The sequence below is a fragment of the Ovis canadensis genome, chromosome 3 (assembly GCF_042477335.2).
Source record: "Ovis canadensis isolate MfBH-ARS-UI-01 breed Bighorn chromosome 3, ARS-UI_OviCan_v2, whole genome shotgun sequence".
In the NCBI taxonomy this organism is placed as follows: domain Eukaryota; kingdom Metazoa; phylum Chordata; class Mammalia; order Artiodactyla; family Bovidae; genus Ovis; species Ovis canadensis.
The window spans coordinates 142,141,592-142,167,142 of NC_091247.1; the positions used below are offsets into that span (position 1 = coordinate 142,141,592).

At 41.8% G+C, this 25,551-nt stretch overlaps 1 protein-coding gene and 1 long non-coding RNA gene across 2 annotated transcripts; one reads left to right on the forward strand and one right to left on the reverse strand.

Moving 5' to 3' along the window:
- Positions 1 to 6,343: 6,343 nt before the first annotated feature.
- LOC138437335 (uncharacterized) lies at positions 6,344 to 12,168 on the reverse strand. Its single transcript, XR_011255878.1, has 3 exons — positions 11,483 to 12,168; positions 10,959 to 11,071; positions 6,344 to 9,812 (listed from the first exon to the last, which is right to left on the reverse strand). It is a non-coding gene; the product is annotated as an uncharacterized lncRNA (long non-coding RNA).
- BCDIN3D (BCDIN3 domain containing RNA methyltransferase) lies at positions 11,614 to 18,632 on the forward strand. Its single transcript, XM_069584449.1, has 2 exons — positions 11,614 to 11,900; positions 15,751 to 18,632. Exons 1-2 carry the CDS (start codon positions 11,667 to 11,669, stop codon positions 16,393 to 16,395), a joined length of 879 nt encoding a protein of 292 aa, XP_069440550.1. The 5' UTR covers positions 11,614 to 11,666; the 3' UTR covers positions 16,396 to 18,632.
- The last annotated feature ends 6,919 nt before the right edge of the window (positions 18,633 to 25,551 follow it).

Sequence of the window (25,551 nt, forward strand, 5' to 3'; positions counted from 1 at the left end):
CAAAAAGGAGGTTCCCTCCTACTCTTCATTGTTTCCCTCCATGACATCTTATATAATGACACGACACTACCCAAACTGGGAAATCAACATGGGTGCGAAGTGTGTATACAGTTCTGTAGCATGTTATCACATAGCTTCGTGTAGCCACCACGATAATCAAGATACAGAACCCTTCCACCATCATAAACACCTCCATTAAGCTACCATGTGATACTCACATCCGCGCGGCTATCATCCCTAACCCTAGCAAACCCCTACTTGCATTTTCTATAATTTTTCCATTTTAAAATGTTATATAAATGGAATTGTACAGTTTTTACTTTTTTGAGATTTTTTTTTCCCCACTCAACATAAAGCTTTAACGTCCACCCAAATTGTTGCACATATCAGCCGTTCGCTCCTTTTCATTGATGAGTAATAGTCCATGCTGTAGATGTACCACCGATTGTTTAACCATTCACTCACTGAAGGGCGTTTGGTTCTTTTCCATTTTTAGCTATGACAAATAAAGCCACTATGAACATTCATGTAGAGGTTTTGCGTGGATATAAGCTTTCATTTCTCTAGGATAAATGCCCAGGAGTATGATTTATAAATCCATTTATAAATTGTATGGCCATTATTCCCAAGGGGTTTAAAACTCCACAAGGATTAATTGCAGAATTTCTTAACTAAAATAAAAAGCAAATTCTCCATTTATAGATTGTGTTCCAGAAGTTCAGGTATGAGTCCCTTTTTGGAACGTGGTTTCTGTCGTAAAACAGATTCAATATTTTAAAATATGTGTAGATTCCTGCTTAACCCTCACTTCTGAGGCAGTGAGTGAGGTGGGAGAGCAGGGACTGAGCAGAGGCTCTGGGGCATGATTAGAGAGGGACAGGATGGGTGGGTAGGATGGGCTGGACCATGGGCCAGGATGTCAGGAGCACAAGCTTCTTTGGGAGGCCATAGATGCCGTTATACATGTGAATGATTCTTAACTTGGATATTTCCAGTTCTACATATACTGCTTCATTTTAACTTGGATGTTAATATGTGCTTGGGTACATATTCTGTGCAGGGCAAAGATGGATTTACTATGGAACTAATGAAACCCAACCTTCAGGGTCCTCACTCATACCCAGGACCCTTCCAAGGCCCTTGTACATTCACAAGATCATTTGATTTTACAAAATTTGAAACAGTTACTATTGTAGTTTATTAATTTCAGTTGATTACGACAGCTATCTCCACTTTGACTTCCCCTCCTTCACACTTCTTCTTGTGTTAGACAACACCGGAATGGCCACAGACTTTCCTGGAATCCAGCTAAGAGAAGTTTAGCTAGGGATACACTCCATTTGGGATCTATTCACATAATTTACAGTCACTTCTATTTATAGTTGACCTATTATTGCTATTTCCTGCTGCCCAGATGAAGGAGTAGTTCCAGGAATCTCTTATCCACCCATAACTCTGACTCACCTGAAGTTGTGACCTGAGGGTGCAAGACGAGAGGTCAAATCAAGATCTAAACGTGACCTACTGCACTTGGTACCGGAAGTGTGTGGGAGTAGAAGAAAATCAAGTTTTGACAATGTATGACGTCAAAGTCAGACAGAGAAAGACAAATATCTTATGATATTGCTTACATCTGGAATTTAAAAAAAATGTTACAAATGAACCTATTTACAAAACAGAAATAGAGTCACAGAAGGTGAAGGTGAAGTTGCTCAGCTGTCTCCAACTCTTTGCGACCCCATGGACTGTAGCCCACCAGGCTCCTCCGACCATGGGATTTTCCAGGCAAGAGTACTGGAATGGAGTGCCATTTCCTTCTCCAGAGGATCTTCCCGACCCAGTGAGTCACAGATACAGAAAACAAATTTGTGGTTACCAAGGGAGAGGGAGGGAGGGATAAATTGGGAGACTGGGGTTGACATATACACACCAGTACATATAAAATATATAACTAATAAGAACTACTATATAGCGCAGGGAACTTACTCAATACTTTGTAATGACTTATATGGAAAAATAATCTAAAAAATAGTGGATATATGTATAACTGATTTAATTCACTGTTCAGCAGAAACTAGCACATTATAAATCAACTATACTCCAATAAAAATTAATTTAAAAGACTATATACTGGAAAAATAAACACATTAAAAAAAAAGAAAAAAAAGAAAATGTATGAAGCCAGAAGCTAGTCTGAAGAAAACTCTATTTCTCATCTATATAAAAATACAAGCAGAAGACTCTGTCCTTATTGATTTCAGTCAAAACAAGTTTTGTTATGTCATCAGTATACGCAATAACACAGCACATAGTATTATAAATGTACCACGGATTCTTTTCTCTCTTTCATAGGAACTGTTCAAAATATGATTTATCAAAACTCCTATCTTTACAGTTTTTGATGACACAAATTACTAATACCAATACAGATAATAAAAGAACTCTAATACACCATTTGTAACGAGGTTTTCAAAGGTGAACTGGCCTGTAAGCGTAGTCAATTTGAAGAATATATCTATAATTAATCCCTGCACAAGAAAATTTGAAAAGCTCTGAAATCATATAGCTCCTAGATGAAAGAAACTTGATCAAGTTTTTTTTCCCAATTTGATAACAAACCTAAACATTTACATGACATTGCCGATCATGAATCATAAGCTTGAAAGAAATTTTTCTAAATGATCAAAAAGACATTTTTTATCTGCCAAGCTAAGAAAAGACTAAATTATCTTTCTATTCCTCTTAGTAAAATGCTATTATCAAATCATTACCATATGAAAGTGTTGGTCGCTCAGTCGTGTCCAACTCTTTGCGACCCCATGGACTGTAGACCACCGGATTCCTCTCTCCATGGTATTTCCCAGGCAAGAATTCTGGAGTGGGTTACCATTTCCTTTTCAAATTATCATATGAAGAAGCAATCAAAGCATATACAGCCAAAAAGTGTAAGAAAAAAAAGTAATATTCAAGTGTGACTAGCATTTGATTCATCCAACTATTATGGGGATTTTTGTGATGTTTGTAGCACTTTTCAGATTTTTAAAAATTATAAATGTTTGGGAACGCATGTAAGAATTAAAGATTTTAAAATTTAAAAAATAAAAAACTAAAAAAAAAAATCTCAGCATTCAGAAAATGAAAAAAAAATAAAAAAATAAAATATGCTATCTTACATTTATAAAAAAAGTTATAATTTATTGTGACTTATTTTCTCATTGCAAATAAATATTCACATTCACATCTATCTTTCTGTTTGTAATTTTTCTTTAAAAACTACATGCTTGCGTGCATGTGCAAGCTCAGTCGCGTCCAACTTTTTGTGACCCTATGGACTACAGACTGTGAGGGTCTTCTATCTATGGGATTCTCCAGGCAAGAATACTGGAGTGGGTTGCCATTTCCTCCTCCATGCAATCTTCCCGACCCAGAAAGCAAAGCCTCATCTCCTCATTGCAGCAGATTCTTTGAATCTGTGAATTCTAAAGAATCAGTGGCAGATTCTTTACCACTGAGCCATCAGGGAATTATGTCACCAAACCCACCCCTACAATTGTGTAAACATCAAAATCTAGCCAACTACAGCACAGAGCAGGCTCTTAGGTGCTATCACAGCTATTTCCCTGATGCTGGGAAAGACTGAAGGCAGAAGGAGAAGGGAGTGACAGAGGATGAGATGGTTAGATAGCACCACTGACTCAACGGACGTGATTCTGAGCAAACTCCAGGAGATAGCGGAGGACAGAGGAGCCTGGCGTGCTGCAGTCCATGGGGTAGGACACAACTTAGTGACTGAACAACAGCAGCTATTTGAGGGCTGATTACTAAGGCGCGGGTTAAGTATTGTCAGGTCACTTAGGCTGACTGGGCTCTGAAAAGCGAGGATAGGTTCAAAAAGTGCCCACAGTGAGTCCAATCCAAATGTCCATGGGCTCACTTCTGAGGCATTTCAGGTCCCCAGTAACATTACCAGGCCACTTCTGTCTTCGCTGCTTGAGGCTCCCGGGATTACCGGGAGCCTCCCATTCACCACCTAGGACTGTTGCCTATTTCTTTTCAGGTGAACAATGTTTTGAAGACTCAAAAGCCATGCCCATGTCCTTAATGAAATTAAGCTCTTTACTGGCAAATATGTATACACTGTGTTTAAACAGGCAAACAACAGAAAAAGTGCTTACAGAAGAAAGGTGATTCCTGCACTTTGAAAATTAAGGACTGTCAAGAGTTTGTGCTAGCGTCATCTAGTGACAAAAAGGGGTAATCTCAGCTTAACAAAATCTGTGGAACACTGGGGAGAGAAAGGGCGGTGCTGCTGTCCTCCAACGCCATCTTTTTTCTAGAAGAATACTGTGGTTAACGCAATTCCACCATGACTTTTGGTCATTAACTTATGTCCTCTCTATCTGATACATCAGACAGAGATGAAAATGCGAAGTAAAAATTGAGAGGAAAAGGGACAGGGCCTATTTTTAATCTCTGATAGCACTTTCCAGGACTGTCTGCAGAAGTCATGCTTCAGTCCTTGGAAGAATTTCAGCATATCACCGGCTTCATGAAGCTGGAGACCCCTTTCAGATGACTGGCCAGATGGGCAGAAGTCACACCACCTTTGCAGACCCCTGGCTGAAGCTGTTGTACATTCTGGGCCATCCTGGCTGCTGACTTGAACCCGCTACCTAGGCAAACACCTCATCTTGCCCCACTCCCACCCAGTTTCTCACCAGCTCTGTTTTTTTCTTATCTTTGGTTCAGCCCACATTTTGCCTAGCTCCATTCCAACAGGTCTGTTTCAGTTCAGTTCCTTTCTTTCTTCCTTTTCAGTTTTCCCCAAACAGACCTGGCTCTTGTTCCCTACTTGCATCCTCTATGGAGCTTGGGTCTATTTTATTTCATTGCAGAAAGAATACTTAACATAAGCAGAACCTAGCAGACTATAGTCCATGAGGTTGCAAAGAGTGGAATACGACTGAGAGACTAACCCACATCACACCCCATTAGACCAGATTTTTTAAAATATTTTGTTTCATTTTTGGTTTTAAGACTCAATTTTATTTTAATTTTTTGGCCACACCACGTGGCATGTAGGATCTTAGTTCTCTGACCAGGGATTGAAACCTCACCCCCTGTACTGGAAGCATGGAGCCTTAACCACTGGACCCACCAGGGAGGTTCCTGAAACCGGTGTTTAAGTGTACAGTACAGTACTGTTATCTATAGGCACAATGGTGTACAACAGATCTCTAGAACTTATTCATTTTGCATACCTCCAACTTTATACCAGTGACTAGCCACTCCCTCTTTCCCTCACCCCAGCCCCTGGCAACTATCATACTATTCTCTCTTTCTATGGGTTTGATTTTGGATACCTTATGTAAATGGAATCATGCAGTAATTGTCCTTCTGTGACTGGCTTATTTCACTTAGCATAATGTCCTCTTGAGAGTCCCTTGAACTGCAAGGAGATCAAACCAGTCAATCCTAAAGGCAGTCAACCCTGAATATTCATTTGAAGGACTGAAGCTGAAGTGCCAATTGTTTGGTCGCCTCATGTGAAGAACTGACTCATTAGAAAAGACCCTGATGCTGGGAAAGATTGAAGGCAAAAGAAGAAGGGGGAGGCAAAGGATGAGATGGTTATATAGCATTACTGACTCAGCAAACATGATTTGAGCAAACTCCAGGAGATAGTGAAGGACAGAGGAGCCCAGTGTGCTGCAGTTCATGGGGGTCTCAAAGAGTCAGACACGACTTAGCGACTCAACAACAGAATGTCCTCAAGGTTCATCCCTTTTGTCGCATATGGTAGAGCTTCCTTAAGATCAATAATATTCTATTGTATGTATGTTAACATTTCTTTTATCTATTAATCTGTAGATGGACATTTAAGTCATTTCCACATCTTGGCTATTGTGAATAGTGTCACTACAGTGGAAGTGGTCCAGAGAGAATGTGAGCACTAATATCTCTCCAAGATCCTAATTTCAATTCTTTCGGATAAATACCCAAAAATGGGATTGTGGGCATCATGTGGTAGTTTTATTTTTAATTTTTCGAGGAACATCCATACTGTTTCTCATGGAGGCTGCACCATTTTACATTTCCACCAACGATGCACAAGCATTCCACTTTTTCCACATCTTTGCCAATAGCCCCTGTCTTTTGGTTTTGTTTTCATAATAGCCACCCTAAATAGCTGTGAGGTGATATCTCATTGTGGTTTTGATATGCATTTCCCCAATGACTAGTTGAGCATCTTTTCATATGTCTGTTGGCCATTTGTATGTCCTCCTTTGGAAAAAATATCTGTTCAAGTCCTTTGCCCACTTAAAGAATCAAGTTACTCTTCTTTTTTTTTTTTGGTTTTGATTTATTCAGTTCAGTTCAGTTCAATCGCTCAGTCGTGTCCGACTCTTTGCAACCCCATGGACTGCAGCACGCCAGGCCTCCCTGTCCATCACCAACTCCCAGAGTTTACTCAAACTCATGTTCATTGAGTCGGTGATGGCATCCAACAATCTCATATTCTGTCATCCCCTTCTCCTCCTGCCTTCAGTCTTTCCCAGCATCAGGGTCTTTTCAAATGAGTCAGTTCTTCACATCAGGTGGCCAAAGTATTGGAGCTTCAGCTTCAACCAGTCCTTCCAATGAACATTCAGGACTGATTTCCTTTAGGATGGACCTGTTGGATCTCCTTGCTGTCCAAGGGACTCTCAAGAGTCTTCTCCAACACTACAGTTCAAAAGCATCAATTCTCTGGTGCTCAGCTTTCTTTATAGTCCAACTCTCACATCCATACATGACTACTGGAAAAACCATAGCCTTGACTAGATGGACCTTTGTTGGCAAAGCAATGTCTCTGCTTTTTAATATGTTGTCTCGGTGTCTCATAACTTTTCTTACAAGGAGTAAGCGTCTTTTAATTTTATGGCTGCAGTCATCATGTGCAGTGATTTTGGAGCCCTCCAAAAGAAAGATGTTTCCACTAGAAACATCTATTTGTTCTCCATCTGTTTGCCATGGAGTGATGGGACTGGATGCCATAATCTTAGTTTTCTGAATGTTGAACTTTAAGCCAACATTTTCACTCTCCTCTTTCACTTTCATCAAAAGGCTCTTTAGTTCTTCTTAGCTTTCTGCCCTAAGGGTGACATCATCTGCATATCTGAGGTTATTGATATTTCTCCCGGCAATCTTGATTCCAGCCTGTGTGTCATCCAGTCCAGCATTTCTCATGATGTACTCTGCATATCAGTTAAATAAGCATGATGAAAATATACAGCCTTGACGTACTCCTTTCCTGATTTGGAACCAGTCTGTTGTTCCTTGTCCAGTTCTAACTGTTGCTTCCTGACCTGCACACAGATTTCTCAAGAGGCAGGTCAGATGGACTGGTATTCCCATCTCTTTAGGAATTTTCTAGAGTTTGTGGTGATCCACACAGTCAAAGGCTTTGGCATAGTCAATAAAGCAGAAATAGATGTTTTTCTGGAACTCTCTTGCTTTTTCGATGGTCCAGGGGATGTTGCAATTTGATCTCTGGTTCCTCTGTCTTCTCCAAAACCAGCTTGAACATCTGGAAGTTCTTGGTTCACGTACAGTTGAAGCCTGGCTTGGAGAATTTTGAGCATTACTTTACTAGCGTGTGAGATGAGTGCAACTGTGCAGTAGTTTGAGCATTCTTTGGCATTGCCTTTCTTTGGGATTAGAATGAAAACTGACCTTTTCCAGTCCTGTGGCCACTGCTGCGTTTTCCAAATTTTTGGCATATTGAATGTAGCACTTTCACAGCATCATCTTTCAGGATTTGAAACAGGTCAACTGGAATTCCATCACCTCCACTAGCTTTGTTTGATTTGTAGGAGTTCCTTAAGTTAATCCCTTATCAGATAAATAGCTTGGGAAATATTTTCCCCCACTCCATAGGTTACCTTTTCACTGTTAATGGATTCTGTTGCTGTGTAGAAGTTTTAAATTTGATATAGCTCCATTTGTCTATTTTTGCTTTTGTTGTCTGTGCTCTTGACATCATATCTATGAAATCATTACCAAAATCAGTCTTGAAGTCTTTCTCCTGTGATTTTTTTTCTTGCTGTTGTAGTTTCAGGTTTTACATTTAAGTCCTTAACCCATTTTGAGTTGATTTTTGTGTAAGGATCCACTTTCATCTTTTTGCATATGAATATCCAGTTTTCCCACTATCATTTATTGATACTGAGTTTTTATTCAACACTTATTAAGCATCTTGGGCCAGGCATTATGGTAGGCATAGGAGAAAGGGAAAGATATACCCACCTGAATGCACCGTTCCAAAGAATAGCAAGGACAGATAAGAAAGCCTTCTTAAGTAAGCAATGTAAAGATATAGAGGAAAACAACAGAATGGGAAAGACTAGAGATCTCTTCAAGAAAATTAGAGATAACAAGGGAACATTTCATGCAAATATCGGCACAATAAAGGACAGAAATGGTAAGGACCTAACAGAAGCAGAAGAGATTAAGAAGTGGTGGGAAGAATACACAGAAGAACTGTACCAAAAAAAGGTCTTAATGACTTGGATAAGCACAATGGTGCAGTCACTCACCTAGAGCCAGACATCTTGAAGTGTGAAGTCAAGTGGGCCTTAAGAAGCATTACTACAAACAAAGCTAGTGGAGGTGATGGAATCCCAGCTGAGCTATTTCAAATCCTAAAAGATTTAATCATGTTAAAGTGCTGCACTCAGTATGCCAGCAAACTTGGAAAACTAAGCAGTGGCCACAGGACTGGAAAAGGTCAGTTTTTATTCTAATCCCAAAGAAGCGGAATGCCAAAGAATGTTCAAAACATCATATAGCACTCATTTCATGTGCTAGCAAGATTATGCTCAAAATCCTCCAAGCTAGGATTCAGCAATATATGAACCAAGAACTTACAGATACACAAGCTGGATTTAGAAAAGGCAGAAGGACCAGAGATCAAATTGCCAACATCCACTGGATCACAGAAAAAGCAAGAGAATTCCAGAAAAACATCTACTTCTGCTTCATTGACTACACTAAAGCCTTTGACTGTGTGGATCACGACAAACTGTGAAAAATTCTTAAAGAGTTGGGGATACCAGACCACCTTACCTGCCTCCTGAGAAACCTGTATGCAGGTCAAGAGGCAACAGTTAGAACCAGACATGGAAAAACAGACTGTTTCAAAACTGGGAAAGGAGTACATCAAGGCTGTATATTGCCACCCTGATTATTTAACTTATATGCAGAGTTCAGTTCGGTTCAGTCACTCAGTCATGTCCAACTCTGCAACCCCATGAACTGCAGTATGCCAGGCCTCCCTGTCCATTACCAACTCCCAGAGTTCACTCAAACTCACGACCATTGAGTCAGTGATGCCATCCAGCCATCTCATCCTCTGTCATCCCCTTCTCCTCCTGCCCCCAATCCCTCCCAGCATCAAAGTCTTTTCCAATGAGTCAGCTCTTCGCATGAGGTGGCCAAAGTACTGGAGTTTCAGCTTTAGCATCAGTCCTTCCAAAGAACACCCAGGACTGATCTCCTTTAGAATGGACTGGTTGGATCTCTTGCCGTCCAAGGGACTCTCAAGAGTCTTCTCCAACATCACAGTTCAAAAGCATCAATTCTTCGGTGCTCAGCTTTCTTCACAGTCCAACTCTCACATCCATACATGACCACTGGAAAAACCATAGCCTTGACTAGACGGACCTTTGTTGGCAAAGTAATGTCTCTGCTTTTCAATATGTTCTCTAGGTTGGGCATAACTTTTCTTCCAAGGAGTAGGCGTCTTTTAATTTCACGGCTGCAATCACCATCTGCAGTGAGAGTACATCATATGAAATGCCAGGCTAGATGAATCACAAGCTGGAATCAAGATTGCTTGGAGAAATAACAAAAACCTCAGATATGCAGATGACACCACCCTAATGGCAGAAAACAAAGAGGAACTAAAGAGCCTTTTGATGAAAGGTGAAAAAGCTGGCTTAAAACTCAACATACAAAACACTAAGGTCATGGATCTAGTTCCATCACTTCATGGCAAATAGGTGGGGAAACAATGGAAATAGTGACAGACTATTTTCTTGGGCTCCAAAATCACTGCAGATGGTGACTGCAGCTATGAAATTAAAAGACGCTTGCTCCTTGAAAGAAAAGCTATGACAAATGTAGACAATACATTAAAAAGCAGAGACATTAAAATGACATTAAATACATTAAAAAGACATCATTTGGCTGATGAAGTTCCATATACTCAAAACTATGGTTTTTCCAGTAGTCATGCACAGATGTGAGAGTTGGACCATAAAGAACGCTGAGCACTGAAGAATTGATGCTTTTGAACTGTGGTGTTGGGGAAGACTCTTGAGAGTCCCTTGGACAGCAAGATCAAACCAGTCAATCCTAACGGAAATCAGTCCTGAATATTCATTGGAAGGACTGAGGCTGAAGCTGAAGCCCCAATATTTTGGCCACCTGATGCAAAGAGCCAACTCACTGGAAAAGACCTTGATGCTGGGGAAGATTGAAGGCAGCAGGAGAAGAAGGCAACAGGGGATGAGATGGTTGGATGGCATCATCCACTCAATGGGCATGAGTTTGAGCAAACTCAGGGAGATAGTGAAAGACAGGGAAGCCTGGAATGTTGCAGTCCATAGGGTTGCAAAGAGTCCAACACGAGTGAGCAACTGAACAACAAGGGGATTCAGGTTGAGAACAACATAATGGTTGCAAATACAACCTCTAGAACCAAAGTACCTGGGTTCAAATCCTGGTGCTATCATTTCTACAAATTACTAACTTTGTGGTCCCTCAATATTCTCATTTATATAAAAAGGATATTAGTTATGGTTCTTTTTTCACAGGGTTGGTGTGAGGATTAAACAAATACCTGTAAAAGGTTTACAGAAAAATGGCATTTGTTAAGCACTCTTATGTACTGGCTCTTAAGGCACAGTCCTTACCTCTCAAGAGCTCACAGTCTCCAGTTGTCCCTGTCCACCTGGCCCACGTGGCAGGCTGGGCTATCTGGGTCTTCTGGCACCTCAAGTGATCCACAGTTTCTAGCTATCCTGTCCTGGAATCACAGGATGAACGGGTGCAAGTTCTTGGGTCACATATTCCCCTGCGACCTTGAGCAAGTAATTTCTAATCTCTGGGTCTCACTTTATGCATTTTTTTTTTTTAAGTCAAGAACTTTTATTTTAAAATAAACATTGAAGATTCCCCCCTTCCCCACCACCCTACAAAACTTTGAATGTGGAATGTTCAATAGCCTATCCATTTTAGAAGGTTACAAAACCAACAAAAACTCCAGTTGTCTAATGATGAAACTTTATGCATTTGTAAAGGAAGGAAGTTGGACCAAAATAGATTTCCAAATCCCAATAAATGCCTTGTTCTGGGTAGACCGTTGGCTTGAGCAAATCATTCAACCTCTCTGCGCTTGTTTCTCACACACACAAAAAAACAGAATAATATTACTAACCACCTTCTAGGTTATGGCGACGATGCCACGTGGCAACGCAACCTCCCTATTCCCGCGCTCGCTCCAGGGAGGCTGCTTTCACACTCAGTCCCTTTGCCGTTCAGCGCAGGCGCGCTGGAGCCCGAGCGGCCTGCAGGTTCCAGACTTCCGGTTCCGAGGGGACTCAGAGGCCAGACTGAGACTAATGGCGGCGTCCACGGAGCAGGCCACGGGGGACGTTGAGAAGACCGCGGCGGAAGAGAAACCGCGCGTTCTGGAACCCGGGGCAGCCCCATTCGGAAATTTCCCTCATTATTCCCGCTTCCACCCTCCAGAGCAACGGCTCCGCCTCCTACCCCCGGAGCTGCTTCGCCGGCTCTTTCCTCAGAGTCCCGAGACAAGGCCGATCCTGGGGCTCGACGTGGGGTGTAACTCCGGGGTGAGTGCCGGGGGAGGGATCGGACGTCGGTTGAGCCGAGAGGTTGGCAGCCTTCAAGTCTTCTGGGCTTTCGGCCTGGGCGTGGTATTACACCCTCACAGCGTTCCCAAAATGAGTTTAAAGGTTTAGCGTTCTACCCCTCGCTGCTGCTACAGGACCTCCGGGGTCCTAACACCATCTCTTTTAGGAATCTGGGGGAGGAATCATTTTCAAATACGTTCGGAATCCTGCGCCCCGCCTCCGCACTTGCAGCATCACTGCTGAACCCGGGTGGGCAGGGCCAAAGTGTCTGGGCTTCCGGCTGTTGCCTCCTGTCCAGCGTGGCTGGCGACTTGCTGGAGGAGAGGGGGCTGCCTGACACCCACGTTTGGAAGCGTGGAGTTGGGATTGGTTTACTGGATGAGATGAGCCGGGGTGACAGAATCATGCGTGAAATTAAGATAAGTGTGAAACAGTGCAGAGCCAAGTGGATAGTTTAAAAGCAATCAGTTGGCTGAGTGCAGTGCAGAGGATCGAGAAAGAAAATAAAGCATCCTGTTAGAGGAAGGCTTTGCCACATTTTCTTACCACAAAGTATTTTTAGGCATAAGAATGATTATAGTCAGACCACAAGCAAAACAGCGGAGTGTCTCTCTAACACCTATTTGTAGTAACTAGGATATCCTAGAGGAGCAGGCATTCTGACCCTATGATTACAGATGCTTCACAAAGTTAGTACCGTCACTCCTTTCCAGACCAGGAGGGGAAGGGGGTAAGGAAAATTTTACCCTGTTTCTGGACTTAGGCAGAAGAGACCTTAGTAGAAGGTTGAGGGCTGTAGGGACACAGCTGGTAAATGGGAGGGAGGGTTGCATTTGAACACAGGCTAAAGGCTGGAATGAGTAGAGATGGGTGTCTGGCTATCCTTTGCAGACATTTCTCTACTGTGATGATATATGAAATCAGAGGGGGAAAAGCAATGGAAAAGAGAAACTGGATATAAGATTTGGGGTTTCATGAAAGGCATTAGGAAACCACAATAGATTTTAAAGTTGAACGTGCTATATGTGCACCTTAGGAGCCAAGACACAGTTGCAGTTAACTAGGGCAGTGGCTCCTAAACTTGGCTATATATTTAGGGAGTTTATTATTTTGCCCTTAAAAAAAGATTCTTGTATTAATACTTGTTAAGACCCCCCCCCCAATTCAAAATACAAAGGGATACATAGCAAGTCTCTACTCCTAACCCTAAATCCTCCTCTTCCTATGATGATAGTCACTCAGTTGTGTCCAACTCAGCAACCCGTGGACTGTAGCCTGCCAGGATCCTCTGTCCATGGAATTCTTCCGGCAGGACTACTGGAGTGGGTGGCCATTTCCTTCTGCAGGGGATCTTCCTGACCCAGGGATTGAACTCAGGTCTCCTGCACTGCAGGCAGATTCTTTATGTCTGAGCACCAGGAAAGCCTCTTCCTGTACACAATGGCAACTGCTATTTATAATTTCTCCAGTATGTGGCCTATGTGTGCACAGACATCTGTGTATGTATAAATATCTCACCAGTTCTAGTTTTACAGATAATAGCACACTGTTTTGCACCTTGGTCTTCATTTAGTAATTTGGAGATCACTCATGTCACTACGGGCTTCCCTGATGGCTCCCATGGTAAAGCGTCGCCTGCAATGCGGGAGACCCGGGTTCAATTCCTGGGTCGGGAAGATCCCCGGGAGAAGGAAATGGCAGTCCACTCCAGAACTCTTGGTTGGAAAATTCATGGACAGAAGAGCCTGATAGGCTACAGTCCCTGGGGTCGCGAAGAGTCGGACATGACTGAGCGGCTTCACTTTTCACTTTCATGTCACTACATTCTGTTTTAGTAGCTTCATAATATTTTTTTGTATAGATGTGCCATAATTTGGGGGGTACTTTGTTTAAATCTTAATAACTAGGCCTTACTCTAGACCTACTGAATCAGACACTTGGGGATTGAGACCTTGAGTCTATTTTTGTTTTTTCTAAGCTTCCTGGGGACTCTAAGATTCAAGAATTAAGGATGGAGAGTATTAAGAGATGTGGTAGAGGAGGGACTGATGTGATGAAAATGACTGATCAAACATGGATACACGCAGGACTTCCCTGGTGGTCCAGTGGTTTAAGAGTCACCAATGCAGGGGGCACAGGTTTGATCCCTGGTCAAGGAACTAAGGTCCGACATGCCATGCATGCATGGTCAAAAGATTTTTTTTTAATGTGGTACACCCAAGATCAGCTAGGAGGAGGGAAACAAATAAATAGAGAGAGGAAGAAATTTTTAAGCAGAATACTAGAGAGTCTTCCTACTTAAAATGTGGTCCTTGAACTATAGCATCAGCATGACTTGGAAGCTTATTAGAAATACAGAATCTCAGTTCCCAACCCAGATCTACTAATTCAACATTTTTATTTTAGTAAGATCCCTAGGTGATGTGAATGCCTATTAAAGTATGAGATGTCTGTTATGGAGTAAAGACCTTAATGTTGCCTAAATCTTGCCATGTATTAACCATGTGACATTGGACTGTCCTTTGAACCATAATTTTTAAAATACAGGGGTTTTGTGTGTGTGTGTGAACTACGCCACATAGAGAACAGTGCACAAAACATAAATTCACACTTTATGAATTATTATAAAGCAGAAACTTTGATGACTGATGTCTGTATCAAGAATAAAATGTCAGCAACCCAAGAAGTCTCCCATATGCCTTTCCCTGCTCATAAACCCCCCTCTCTACCCAGAGAGCTCAACTTTTATTATTATTGTTTCCTTGCTTTTTTTATAGCTTACTATTTTTGTATCCCTAAACAATGTAGTTTAATTTTATACATTTTCAAACTTCATATAAATGGAAGCTTGCCGTGTAGTTTCTTTTTGTGTCCTGCTTTTTTATTCGGCATTATGTGTTTGCATGAGTCATCCATGTTGCTGCACTGAGCTGAATTCCTTCATTTTTGAATGCTATCTGGTATACCATCTTAATCCCTGCTACTATTATTGGACATCTGGGTTGTTTCCAGATACACTTTCTTCACCTGTACAAAGGGCTTATATATTATCCTCACAGGATTGTTGCACAGAGCAAATGAGGTAGTGAATAGAAAAATGCCTTGGAAAAAACAGATTAGAACACAAATTTGAGTTAGTTATAATGGTTATAGAAGTCAAAGTTAGAGAAAGGAGATAGTGACTTAAGAGTCAAAAAGGTGCTAAGGTGGTAAAAATCACAAATCATTGGATTTAGCTAGAAGGAGGTCCACAGTGACTTTTGGGGATAATGGATACAAAAGCAGAGTAAGTCTCAAAAGAGGGCGGTGCAGTATAAGACATGTAGTAAAACTGAAGATGCAGAGTGAAGGCTGAATGAGGACTTTTTGGAATCCAGACTTTCCCAACCACAAGTCTGAGAAGTAGATTTTTATGAGATGGTGCTTGCTCTCTTCCTCACCTTCCTGGCAGGGAGCATGGTTATTATGTCCCTTAAATATTTTGCTCTTCCCTGGGGTATGAGATACTCAAAAAAAAAAAAAAAAGATAGCATGTTACTTAAGTTGGAAAATACAGCTCTGGACTCCTTTGCTGCATCCATTGGGCTATAACTTTCAACCATGCAACCCATCAGTGTCAGGAAGGTATAGAGATGATGCATTACAGCCTGAGACCCCTGGAGGGCTCTGTGGAAAACTTTAGGGGGCAACCTCCTTAGGCTATAGTTTAAGAACCTTACATCCCATAAAGCCAGGAGTAGGTGATTCAATGAGAAGCCAAGAGATACAGGTTTCTCTTCCATTCACTGGTTGAGAGCCGCAATGACAAAGCTCTTTTGGATTCCTCTAGGATCTGAGTGTGGCTCTATACAAACATTTCCTTTCCCTACATGATGGGGAGACCTGCTTAGATGCCTCAAGAGAACTCCATCTCCTCTGCTGCGACATAGATCCAGTCCTGGTGGAACGAGCTGAAAAAGAATGCCCTTTTCCTGATGGTTTGACTTTTATTACCCTGGACTTCATGAATCAAAGGACCCGGAAAGTTCTCCTGAGCTCTTTCTTGAGCCAGTTTGGACGCTCAGTTTTTGATATTGGCTTCTGCATGTCAGTAACCATGTGGATTCACCTGAACCATGGGGACCAAGGCCTGTGGGAGTTCCTGGCCCACCTTTCTTCCCTATGCCGCTACCTCCTTGTGGAGCCGCAGCCCTGGAAGTGTTACCGGGCAGCTGCAAGGCGTCTCCGGAAGCTGGGCCTCCATGATTTTGACCACTTCCGCTCCCTGGCCATCCGAGGTGATATGGCCAGTCAGATTGTGCAGATCTTGACCCAGGACCATGGCATGGAATTAGTATGCTGCTTTGGCAACACCAACTGGGACCGAAGCCTTCTGCTCTTCAGGACAAAACAAGCCACAGAGACTCATCCGATCCCCGAGTCACTGATAGAAGAAGGAAAAGAAAGGAACAAAATAAGATTCCAGAGAGAGTGAGATGGGAGGACAGTAAGACCAGGATGGAGATATTGAAAGAGTTTTATATAAAAATTAAGTTCATTCTCCTTAACTCCTGGTAGTTAGGCAGCCTCCAAACCTGGCAGAAGTTTTGTAAGTGTCCAGGACATGGAACTAAACAAATCATTATCTTTTCCCCATTTGGGGGGATGATCCCTGAGGAGACTATATCTGAGGGGCAATGACCTGGGCTGTCTGGCAGGAGGTGACCTGGAGAAAGTGTTTCTGGGATATAGAAGGGGCTAGTTTTGGTGATTATTTAGGAAAACTTAGACAAGGTTAGCCTTAGAATATGTCTGTTCCCTGGGCTACTTGAATCTGATCTGCCTTCTTCAGGCTTTCTTCTAGACTTATCCTGTTCTATGAGGCAAAACCTCACAATACAGCCTGGAATAAAAAGTCACTGGCCTGTCTAAAGGAGAGCTTTGGTAGGAAAAATAACTTTCCAGAGCAGATCAAGTTTCCAGCACGTCCAGGCTGAGCACGGCAGTCACAGATACAGTATTAGCCAAGATACATTGACTAGCATTTACAAAGTGTTTAAAAGATTTAAATCATGAACTCAAAATTCAACTGGTACAAATGAAATGAGTGAAGTGGGATTGTATACAGTATATACAATTATATATAATAAAAGTGACAAGTATGATTGAGAATACCCTGTGAATCTGGAGTGGAAAAGAAACTTCTGCTTTTAACCACTCTTCCCCTTGAGGTTTCAGCTCAAGAAAAAGAACCTCACCCAAGCTCAAAGCAGAAAACATGCCAGTGAGTAAGTTAATTTGGGTCTTTTTTGTCAGGGACCTCTGCCAAAGCACACCAGCATGGAGGTACATACCACCATGGGGATGGGAATATACGCAGGGAAGCGCATACAAAATGCAGCCTGCAGTTGGATGGCTGTAGTATCTATGCTGTGGAACAGGTGTCACTGATATCTGACAGGTGTCCGTTTTTAAAACACCCATGAGTCTATTCCAAGGGAAAGTGGAAGGTAGAAACAGATTTGGTGGAGAGAAGATGGAAAAACAAAACACCTAGCTAAGAAGGGAAACTAGATTGATGAGTTTAAGAATCCCTAAGATCCTGTTTTCAGAGTTGATGTTATAAGAGGGAGGAGCAGGGAACAAGAGAGTCTGAACCACCAATTAGAGGTTGGACCTCTTGAAGGAGAAGTTAGGAAAAGTTCCTACTAAGGAATTTGAACTTTATGCATGAGGGAGCAGAAGCCAGAGCAGTCCCTAAATAATAGGAGGATGGAACCAAAACCTTCATTTAGGAAAACCAATTTTTCTATTTTGTGCAGGATAATTGTATGGTTGGTGCCATTTCCAATCTCAATTAGACTCCAATACTACTTCTCAGTCTTTTTATATTGCTTCTTCTGATCACTTTTACCCTCGTGACTCTTCCAGACTTTTCCCCTCTGCAGGCTCTTGACTCTTCGTGCTCCATTAATCTACGCAGGTGCCCTAACCATAACCTAGTGCCGTTCTTGTTTGCGGTGTCAGGAAGTCTTTTCTTGCCCTCAGTCTTGAACCCTTCTTCTTCCCTTGTTTTCACTTCTAACTTACCCAATAATCTTTTACCCAAATAACCTCTGCCTAAGTTCCTGATCCCAGCCTATACTACCCTTCCCAAATTGTGTTTTATTAAGGATCCTCTTGGTGTCCTTTGGCCTTATTGACTCCTTCCTGTCCACCTACCAACATGTTCAGTTCTCTCTCATCTTCAAAACCACCAAATGTCCTTTGTCCTGTCTCCCTCTCAACCTTATGCAGTCTTTCCCTCCATCTCCTCACCACCAAACATACGCAAAGCCCTTGAAAGAAAGGATGCCACAGCCTCTGCTCCATCCCATTCATCAGTGACCACCTGAACACCATATTCTGAGGCCTCTTTTCAGTCTTCCTCCGGAGCCATGGAATCATTCAACACTATCGACTCCTTCCTTGTTGAACCACTCACCCTGGTTTCTGTCATACCTCTCCCCCTTTATTCTCTTCCAATCTCTTAGGTAATTTTCTCTGTCCCTTAAGCAATTGGTTCACATTTTAATTTGTATAAAAATTACCCAGAAAGTCCTGGATTCATCTCCAGAAACAGTGATTTGGGTCAGAAATGGGGCTTAAGATTTTGGTTTGATTTGAGGTTTGGGCACTTTTTTTATTTCTGCATTTTTTTACTGTGGTAAAATAAATGTAACATAAAATGTAGTTTTAGCTATACATTCTGTGTGCATTCTGTGGCATTAGATACATCCACAATGAGGAAACTTTAACAAGTACCCCATATGATTCTGAGGCAAGTTGACACAGACCATACTGTGATGCTTGGGGTTCCTTAGTGTCCATCCAGGCCTCTTCTACACATTTTTCCTGGGGTGATTTCCTCTGTTCCAATACCTTTAACAACTGCCTACATGCTGACAACCCCCAATAGTTATAAGCCCCACCTCCACAGTTCCAGATTAATATTTCCCTGTTTTGTAGTCACATTCCCCTGATGGCTCTGACAGTAAAGAATCTGCCTGCAATGCAGGAGACCTGGGTTCAGTCTCTGGGTCAGGAAGATCCCCTGGAGAAGGGAATGGCAACTCACTTCAGTATTCTTGCCTGGAGAATTCCACAGAGGAGCCTGGTAGGCTACAGTCCATGGGGTAACAAAGAGTCGGACATGTCTGAGTAACTAACACTTTTCCCTAGACAGTTACCTGGCACCTCAAATCCAACATATCCCCAAAGCAAACTCATACCCTTATTCCAAACCTAATCCTATCTCAGTTGTTGGCATCCACTCGTTGTTCAAGCTACAAATTTCAGTTAATTCTCCTCATTTATACTTCCCACACTGAAATACAGCCCAGTAAATTCTACCAATAATGTGTAAGTCCCACTAATTCCATCCATGTGGCTGGTGCCTACCAAAGGTTTCCAGGTACATCTTCAGTGGTTTCCAGGTACTTAGAGTCTTGTCCATTATCCAGTGCCTAATGACTACTGTTCAGTAAGGTAGCTGCTTGCTATTTAAATTAAATAAAATGAAATAAAATTTAAAGTTCAGCTCCTGAGTTCTGCTAGCCACATTTCAGGTGTTCAGTGGCCATCTGTGACTCGTGACTAGATTATTGGACAGCACAGATGTAGAACATTCCCATTGTTGCAGGAAGTTGTATAGGACAGTGCTAGTCTTCATGCCTTTCCTCCACGCATCAGCCATACTGAACTGAACTTCATAGCACAAACTCCTGCTTGCCTTTGCTGTCCCCACTCTTCCACTTTGCAATGTGGTTCAACAGTTTGTCTTAAAAGATGGCTCAGATGTTACATTTTCTCAAATCTTCCCCAACTACTATAGTACTTACATTTGTTACTATATTCTAGTGAGGACTTTGCATGGAAGCCTCTATTACAGTGTTTACCTCATCATACTATAATTGTTTTGATGCCTCTTCCTCACCACCAGGAGACTGAGCTCCTCAAGCTCAACTTATTTTTGTATATCTAGGCCTAACTCAATGTCTGACACATGGGAGGCACCCAGGAATTACTTGTTGAATGAAGATATGAGTGGACAAAAGAGAAATACACCAGAATTCAAGTACTGAGAAGAAAAGGGAGACCTATGAATGAGCAAAAGACTATCCAGGATACTGTAAAAATGGGGAAACTAGAAAGTTGAGAGGAAAATATGCTTAGCCTTTGGCATGGATTTTTAGGTAATGTTTCCCAAATATATATTTGAGATAAGATGTTCATTCCAACGCCTTTATTGATAGTTTGGAGGAGAGGAGCATAGAATCACATAGAATTATTGAGATTTCAGTTCATTTCAGTTCAGTCACTCAGTTGTGTCTGACTCTTTGCGACCCCATGAATTGCAGCACACCAGGCCTCCCTGTCCATCACCAACTCCCAGAGTTCACTCAAACTCATGACCATTGAGTCAGTGATGCCATCCAGCCATCTCATCCTCTGTCATCCCCTTCTCCTCCTGCCCCCAATCCCTCCCAGCATCAGAGTCTTTTCCAGTGAGTCAATTCTTCGCATGAGGTGGCCAAAGTACTGGAGTTTCAGCTTTAGCATCATTCCTTCCAAAGAAAACCCAGGACTGATCTCCTTTAGAATGGACTGGTTGGATCTCCTTGCAGTCCAAGGGACTCTCAAGAGTCTTCTCCAACATCACAGTTCAAAAGCATCAATTCTTCGGTGCTCAGCTTTCTTCACAGTCCAACTCTCACATCCATGCATGACCACTGGAAAAACCATAGCCTTGATTAGATGGACCTTTGTTGGCAAAGTCATGTCTCTGCTTTTCAATATGCTATCTAGGTTGGTCATAACTTTTCTTCCAAGGAGTAAGCGTCTTTTAATTTTGAGTAGTAAATTCCCAAAATAGGTGGATGTAATAGGGGATAAGATCCTAGGTTTGAGGGCTGCTAATAGTTTTTGAGTGAGGAAAATAGGAACAACCAAAAGAGGTCTGGTTAGAAACAGGAAAAAAGAGAAAACAGGAAAAGATAATAAGCACCATATGCCAGACAACACAATTTTTAAAATCCTGAACCCTATGGGAGAAATACTATTATTATCCTCATTTTGCAGATGTGGGAACTGAAGCACACACAGGTTGACTGAAGTCACACAGGTGACTCCCAAGGTCACACACCTTGTAAGCAGCAGAGCTGGACTTTGAACCTAGGCAGTGTAGTTTCGGTGGAGAAGGCAATGGCAACCCACTCCAGTGTTCTTGCCTGGAGAATCCCAGGGATGGGGGAGCCTGGTGGGCTGCCGTCTATGGGGTCGCACAGAGTCGGACATGACTGAAGCGACTTAGCAGCAGCAGCAGCAGTGTAGTTGTGGAGACTGGGCCTTGGCTACTATGCCTTGAAATGTCAGAGAAAAGACTGAAAAGAGATTTAAAAAAAAACAGTGTAAAAAAGCATATGCTTTGGAATTACTATGCTGCTTCAAATTACGTGTTCAGACCTGGGAATAAGAGACCCAGCCAGGCCACTCTTAGCTATGCCTGATGTTCTTAGAATTTCCCTTAGAGAAATCAATCAGGCCTAATTCTATGTTTAATACCTAGTAGCAGCCCTGCTGCTGCCGCCTTCCAGTTAAATAAGTGCATTTTGCAAACATAGACACCCTGATAGGTCTCCGTAAGTGCTAACTACCCTCACTGTACTCTTGACTTGCCAGCATCTAAAACCTTTCCCTGAATTTCTGAAACTCCCAATCTTCCCTCTAGCTTTGACTTCTGGATAGGACCTCCAAAAAGTGGACTTCATGCTCAGGAAGTAAGGATTCCAAGGCTTACTCCAGGATGTATTAAAATCCCGAGGTAAGATCCTTCTCAGCAATCTGGCATCGAGTGTGGCCTAGAAATAGTGCAGTAGAAAGAACATCAGGTTTGGAATGAGGCTCTGCCAGTAACTCATGGTATGGCCACCCTATTCAATTCATTTAACCTCTCTGAGCCTCAGTTTACTCATCTGTACAACTGAAATAACAAGACCTTTTTCCTATACTCAGATGAGCTAAACAATATGAAAGTAATTGGCAGAATATGGTTATGGTTAAACCAAAGTGCTGTTACCTTCTAAGCATGCTACGGATCACAACCATGCCTATTAGATCAAAGGCTTATGAGAAAAACATCTCATCTCTAGAAAACATGCATCTTACTACTTTGAATAATATTTTTTTTAAGATGAGGAATAATAGGAGTATAGCTTCAGCTTACAGAATATTTTATAGGAAGCAATGCTGGGAGGGAGTGATTGTTATGATGGTCACAGAGTGATAGCAGTGATTACAGATGTGAGTTTACCTACTTCTCTGCTGATCTTAATTTAAGAACACTTTGCAACCTTGTGACCCTGCTGATGCTCTCTCCCTTCACCAAAGCAAGGTGAAGAAATATATATGGGGCTGTGGCAGGCTGCATGTTGGTCCTCTGAAATGTCCACATTATGTCCCATAATCCCTGGGACCTGTGGATGCTACCTTCCATAGCAAAAGGAACTTTGTAGATGTGTACAGATGTGCTGAGTAAGAATCTTGATGAAGGATTTTGAGATCAAGAGATTAATCCTGATTATCAGAGTTGGCCCTCAATGTAATCACAAGTGTCCTTATACAAGGGAAGCAAAGGGAGATTTGACCACAGTAGGTGGAATGACAGAAGCAAGAAGTCCAGGTGATATAAGGAAGGGCTGGGAGCCAAGAAAAGAAGTTAGAAAAGGCAAGGAAGTGGATTCTCCCCAGAAGCCTCCAGAAGGAATGCTGCCCTGCCAATACCTTGATTTTAGACTTCTGATCTCCAGAACTGTAAGAGAATAAATTTGTGTTGTTCTAAACCACTGAGTTTGCAATGACTTGTTAAAGCGTCTGCCTGCAATGCGGGAGGCCTGGGTTCAATCCCTGGATCGGGAAGATCCCCTGGAGAAGGAAATGGCAACCCACTCCAGTATTCTTGCCTGGAGAATCCCATGGACGGAGGAGCTTGGTGGGCTACAGTCCACGGGTCACAAAGAGTCAGACACGACTGAGCAACTTCCCTTCACTTCAGGAAACTAATACAGGGATTCTGACTAGTGAGACTAGGCTACAAGCCAAGCGGCACCTGTCCCAAATAATTCCTGATGGCAGGAAATGGCCCAGTGACCAAAGGAACAGCCTGGGGTTCCATCAACATGGGTAACTGAGGAATCTCCAGTCACTGAAAGCTTTGGAAGATGCTTCAGCATCTGAACCTGACCTCCTAACATTTCTATAGGCTATAGGTCAGCAGTTACCTGACCTCTGGGGAGGAACTGATGTGTTTGAAATCTGTAGCAGTTAGTTTCAAAAGAGATGTGTAAATAGTGCTTATAATAATGAGGTCCCAGTACCAAGAGGGTAATGATTGTGTAATGGCCTAGGAGAGCCTTTGGAGATGGTAAGATTATCTTTGGCTTCAAGAAAAGATCATCTTTATTTATCCTCAAAATAGCCTAATTTAGGAACCAAGACCAAACATGACAAGAGACTAATTGAGGAATAAGAATGAAGAGTGGTCCTGGACAGACTTTAAAAATATGTGTCTGTAATCCAGTATATTCAAAAATTAGCATTTCAACATGCAGTCAATATAAATAAACATTATTAATGATATGTGTTATTTTCAATACTGCCTTCAAACTCTAGTGTGTATTTTATACTTATAGCTCATCTCAGTCTGGACTAGCCACATTTCAGATGCTTATTAGCCACATGTGGCTAATACTACACATTTATGGCAAATCAAAAAGTAATTTATCAAGTTCCTTCCATATACCCAGCATGCTTTTAGCTGCTATGGCAGGGTGGGCGGGGGGTGGAAATCAGTTAAACCAGCAGTCCCCAACTTTTTTGGTACCAGGAACTGATTTTGTGGAAGACAATTTTTCCATGGATGAGGGTGGGGGTGGGGTGATGGCTTCAGGATGATTTAAGTGCATTACATTCATTGTGCACTTTATTTCTATTTTGTGGCAATCTCAGGATATTCCACCTTGACTCTAGGCTTAGGGTTCAGGCTCCTATGAGAATCTAATATTGCCAGCGATCTGACAGGAGGTGGCGCTCAGATGGTAATGTGAGTGATGAGGAGCAGCTGTAAATACAGATGAAGCTTGGCTTGCTCACCTGCTGCTCACTTCCTGCTCTGCAGCCCAGTTCCTAACAGATCTCTGACAGGTTCCTTGTCTGTGGCCCAGGGGTTGTAGACTCCTGAGTTAAACAAACCCAGGCTCCTAAAGATTAGATTTCTTTTAGCAACTATGTTAAAGTTGAGGGAGATAAAAGAGAGGCTCATACACAGTAGCATGTGATCAGGTGAGCTTCAGAAAAGGAAAAATCATCATAACAGTAAGTTTTGCATCCACAGAGTTAACCAAACACGGATTAAATGTATCTGGGGGGAAAACTACAGAAATTTTCAAAAAGCGAAATTTGAATATACATTATATTTACAATTGTTTTTTAGCATTTATACCATATTAGGTATGACATGTAATCTAGGGATGATTTAAAGTATAATGGAGGATATACATAGGTTACATGCAAACACTACAACATTTTACATGAGGGACTTGAGCATCCATGGATTTTGGTATCAGTTGGAGTCTCGGAACCAATCCCCCAGGGCTACTAAGGGACAGAACTGTGTAGCTTTTGCAATGGTAACAAGAGGACAAAGAGCATGCACTATAAGCTAAGTAAATTAATCTCTCTGAAAGGGTACACAGAAATGGATGTTTTATTCACTGAGAACAGACTGGCTGGTCTGGAATGGAGATGTCATTCTGAGCAGTAGTGAGAAATAACAATGCTCTTTGCCATTTAAGTAGATTCTGGATGAAATATTTAAAGTAAAAAGAAACCATAAGCATACTAGAGAAAAAAGGTAATTTTAAAAAATTGGAGTACTTTCTAAACACAAGACTCCAAAAGTCATAGAGAAAAAGATTGATAAATTTGACTACCTAAGGCAAAGGGGGAAAAAAAATCCAATAAAGTCACAAGACAAACTCCCAACTAGGAAAACTTCGCAATACATGTGACAAAGGGCAAATTTCATTATAATACAACCAACTCTTATACATCTATTAGAAAAAGACATGCACAGAAGAAGGTAACAGCAGATAAACACCTGAAAATTTGTTTAACCTCACTCCTTGTTAACTACTGCAAATAAAAACTGAAAGAATATTTTCATCACTTATAGCAATATTCACAAAATTTTTAAACAGTGATGGTGAGGATTTGGAAAAGTATTTTCATACCTTATTAGTGGGAATATAAATTAGCATAACCAATCTGAAAGGCAATTTGTCAGTATTTATCCAAAATGTTTACTGAACATACCTAGAAATTCCACTGCTAGGAATTTATCCTGTGAATATACTCACGAAAGTATGTCAGGATTTGTATACAATATCATCCATTACAGTCAGTTGATAAAAGTGAAAAGCTGGAAACAACGTAAATGTCCATCAGCAGGAAATAGCATGGCCCAGCCACAAATGGATTCCTATGCACTTGTTTAAAGAACAAGGTAGGGACTCCCTGGTGGTCCAGTGGGTAAGACTGTGCTCCCAATGCAGGC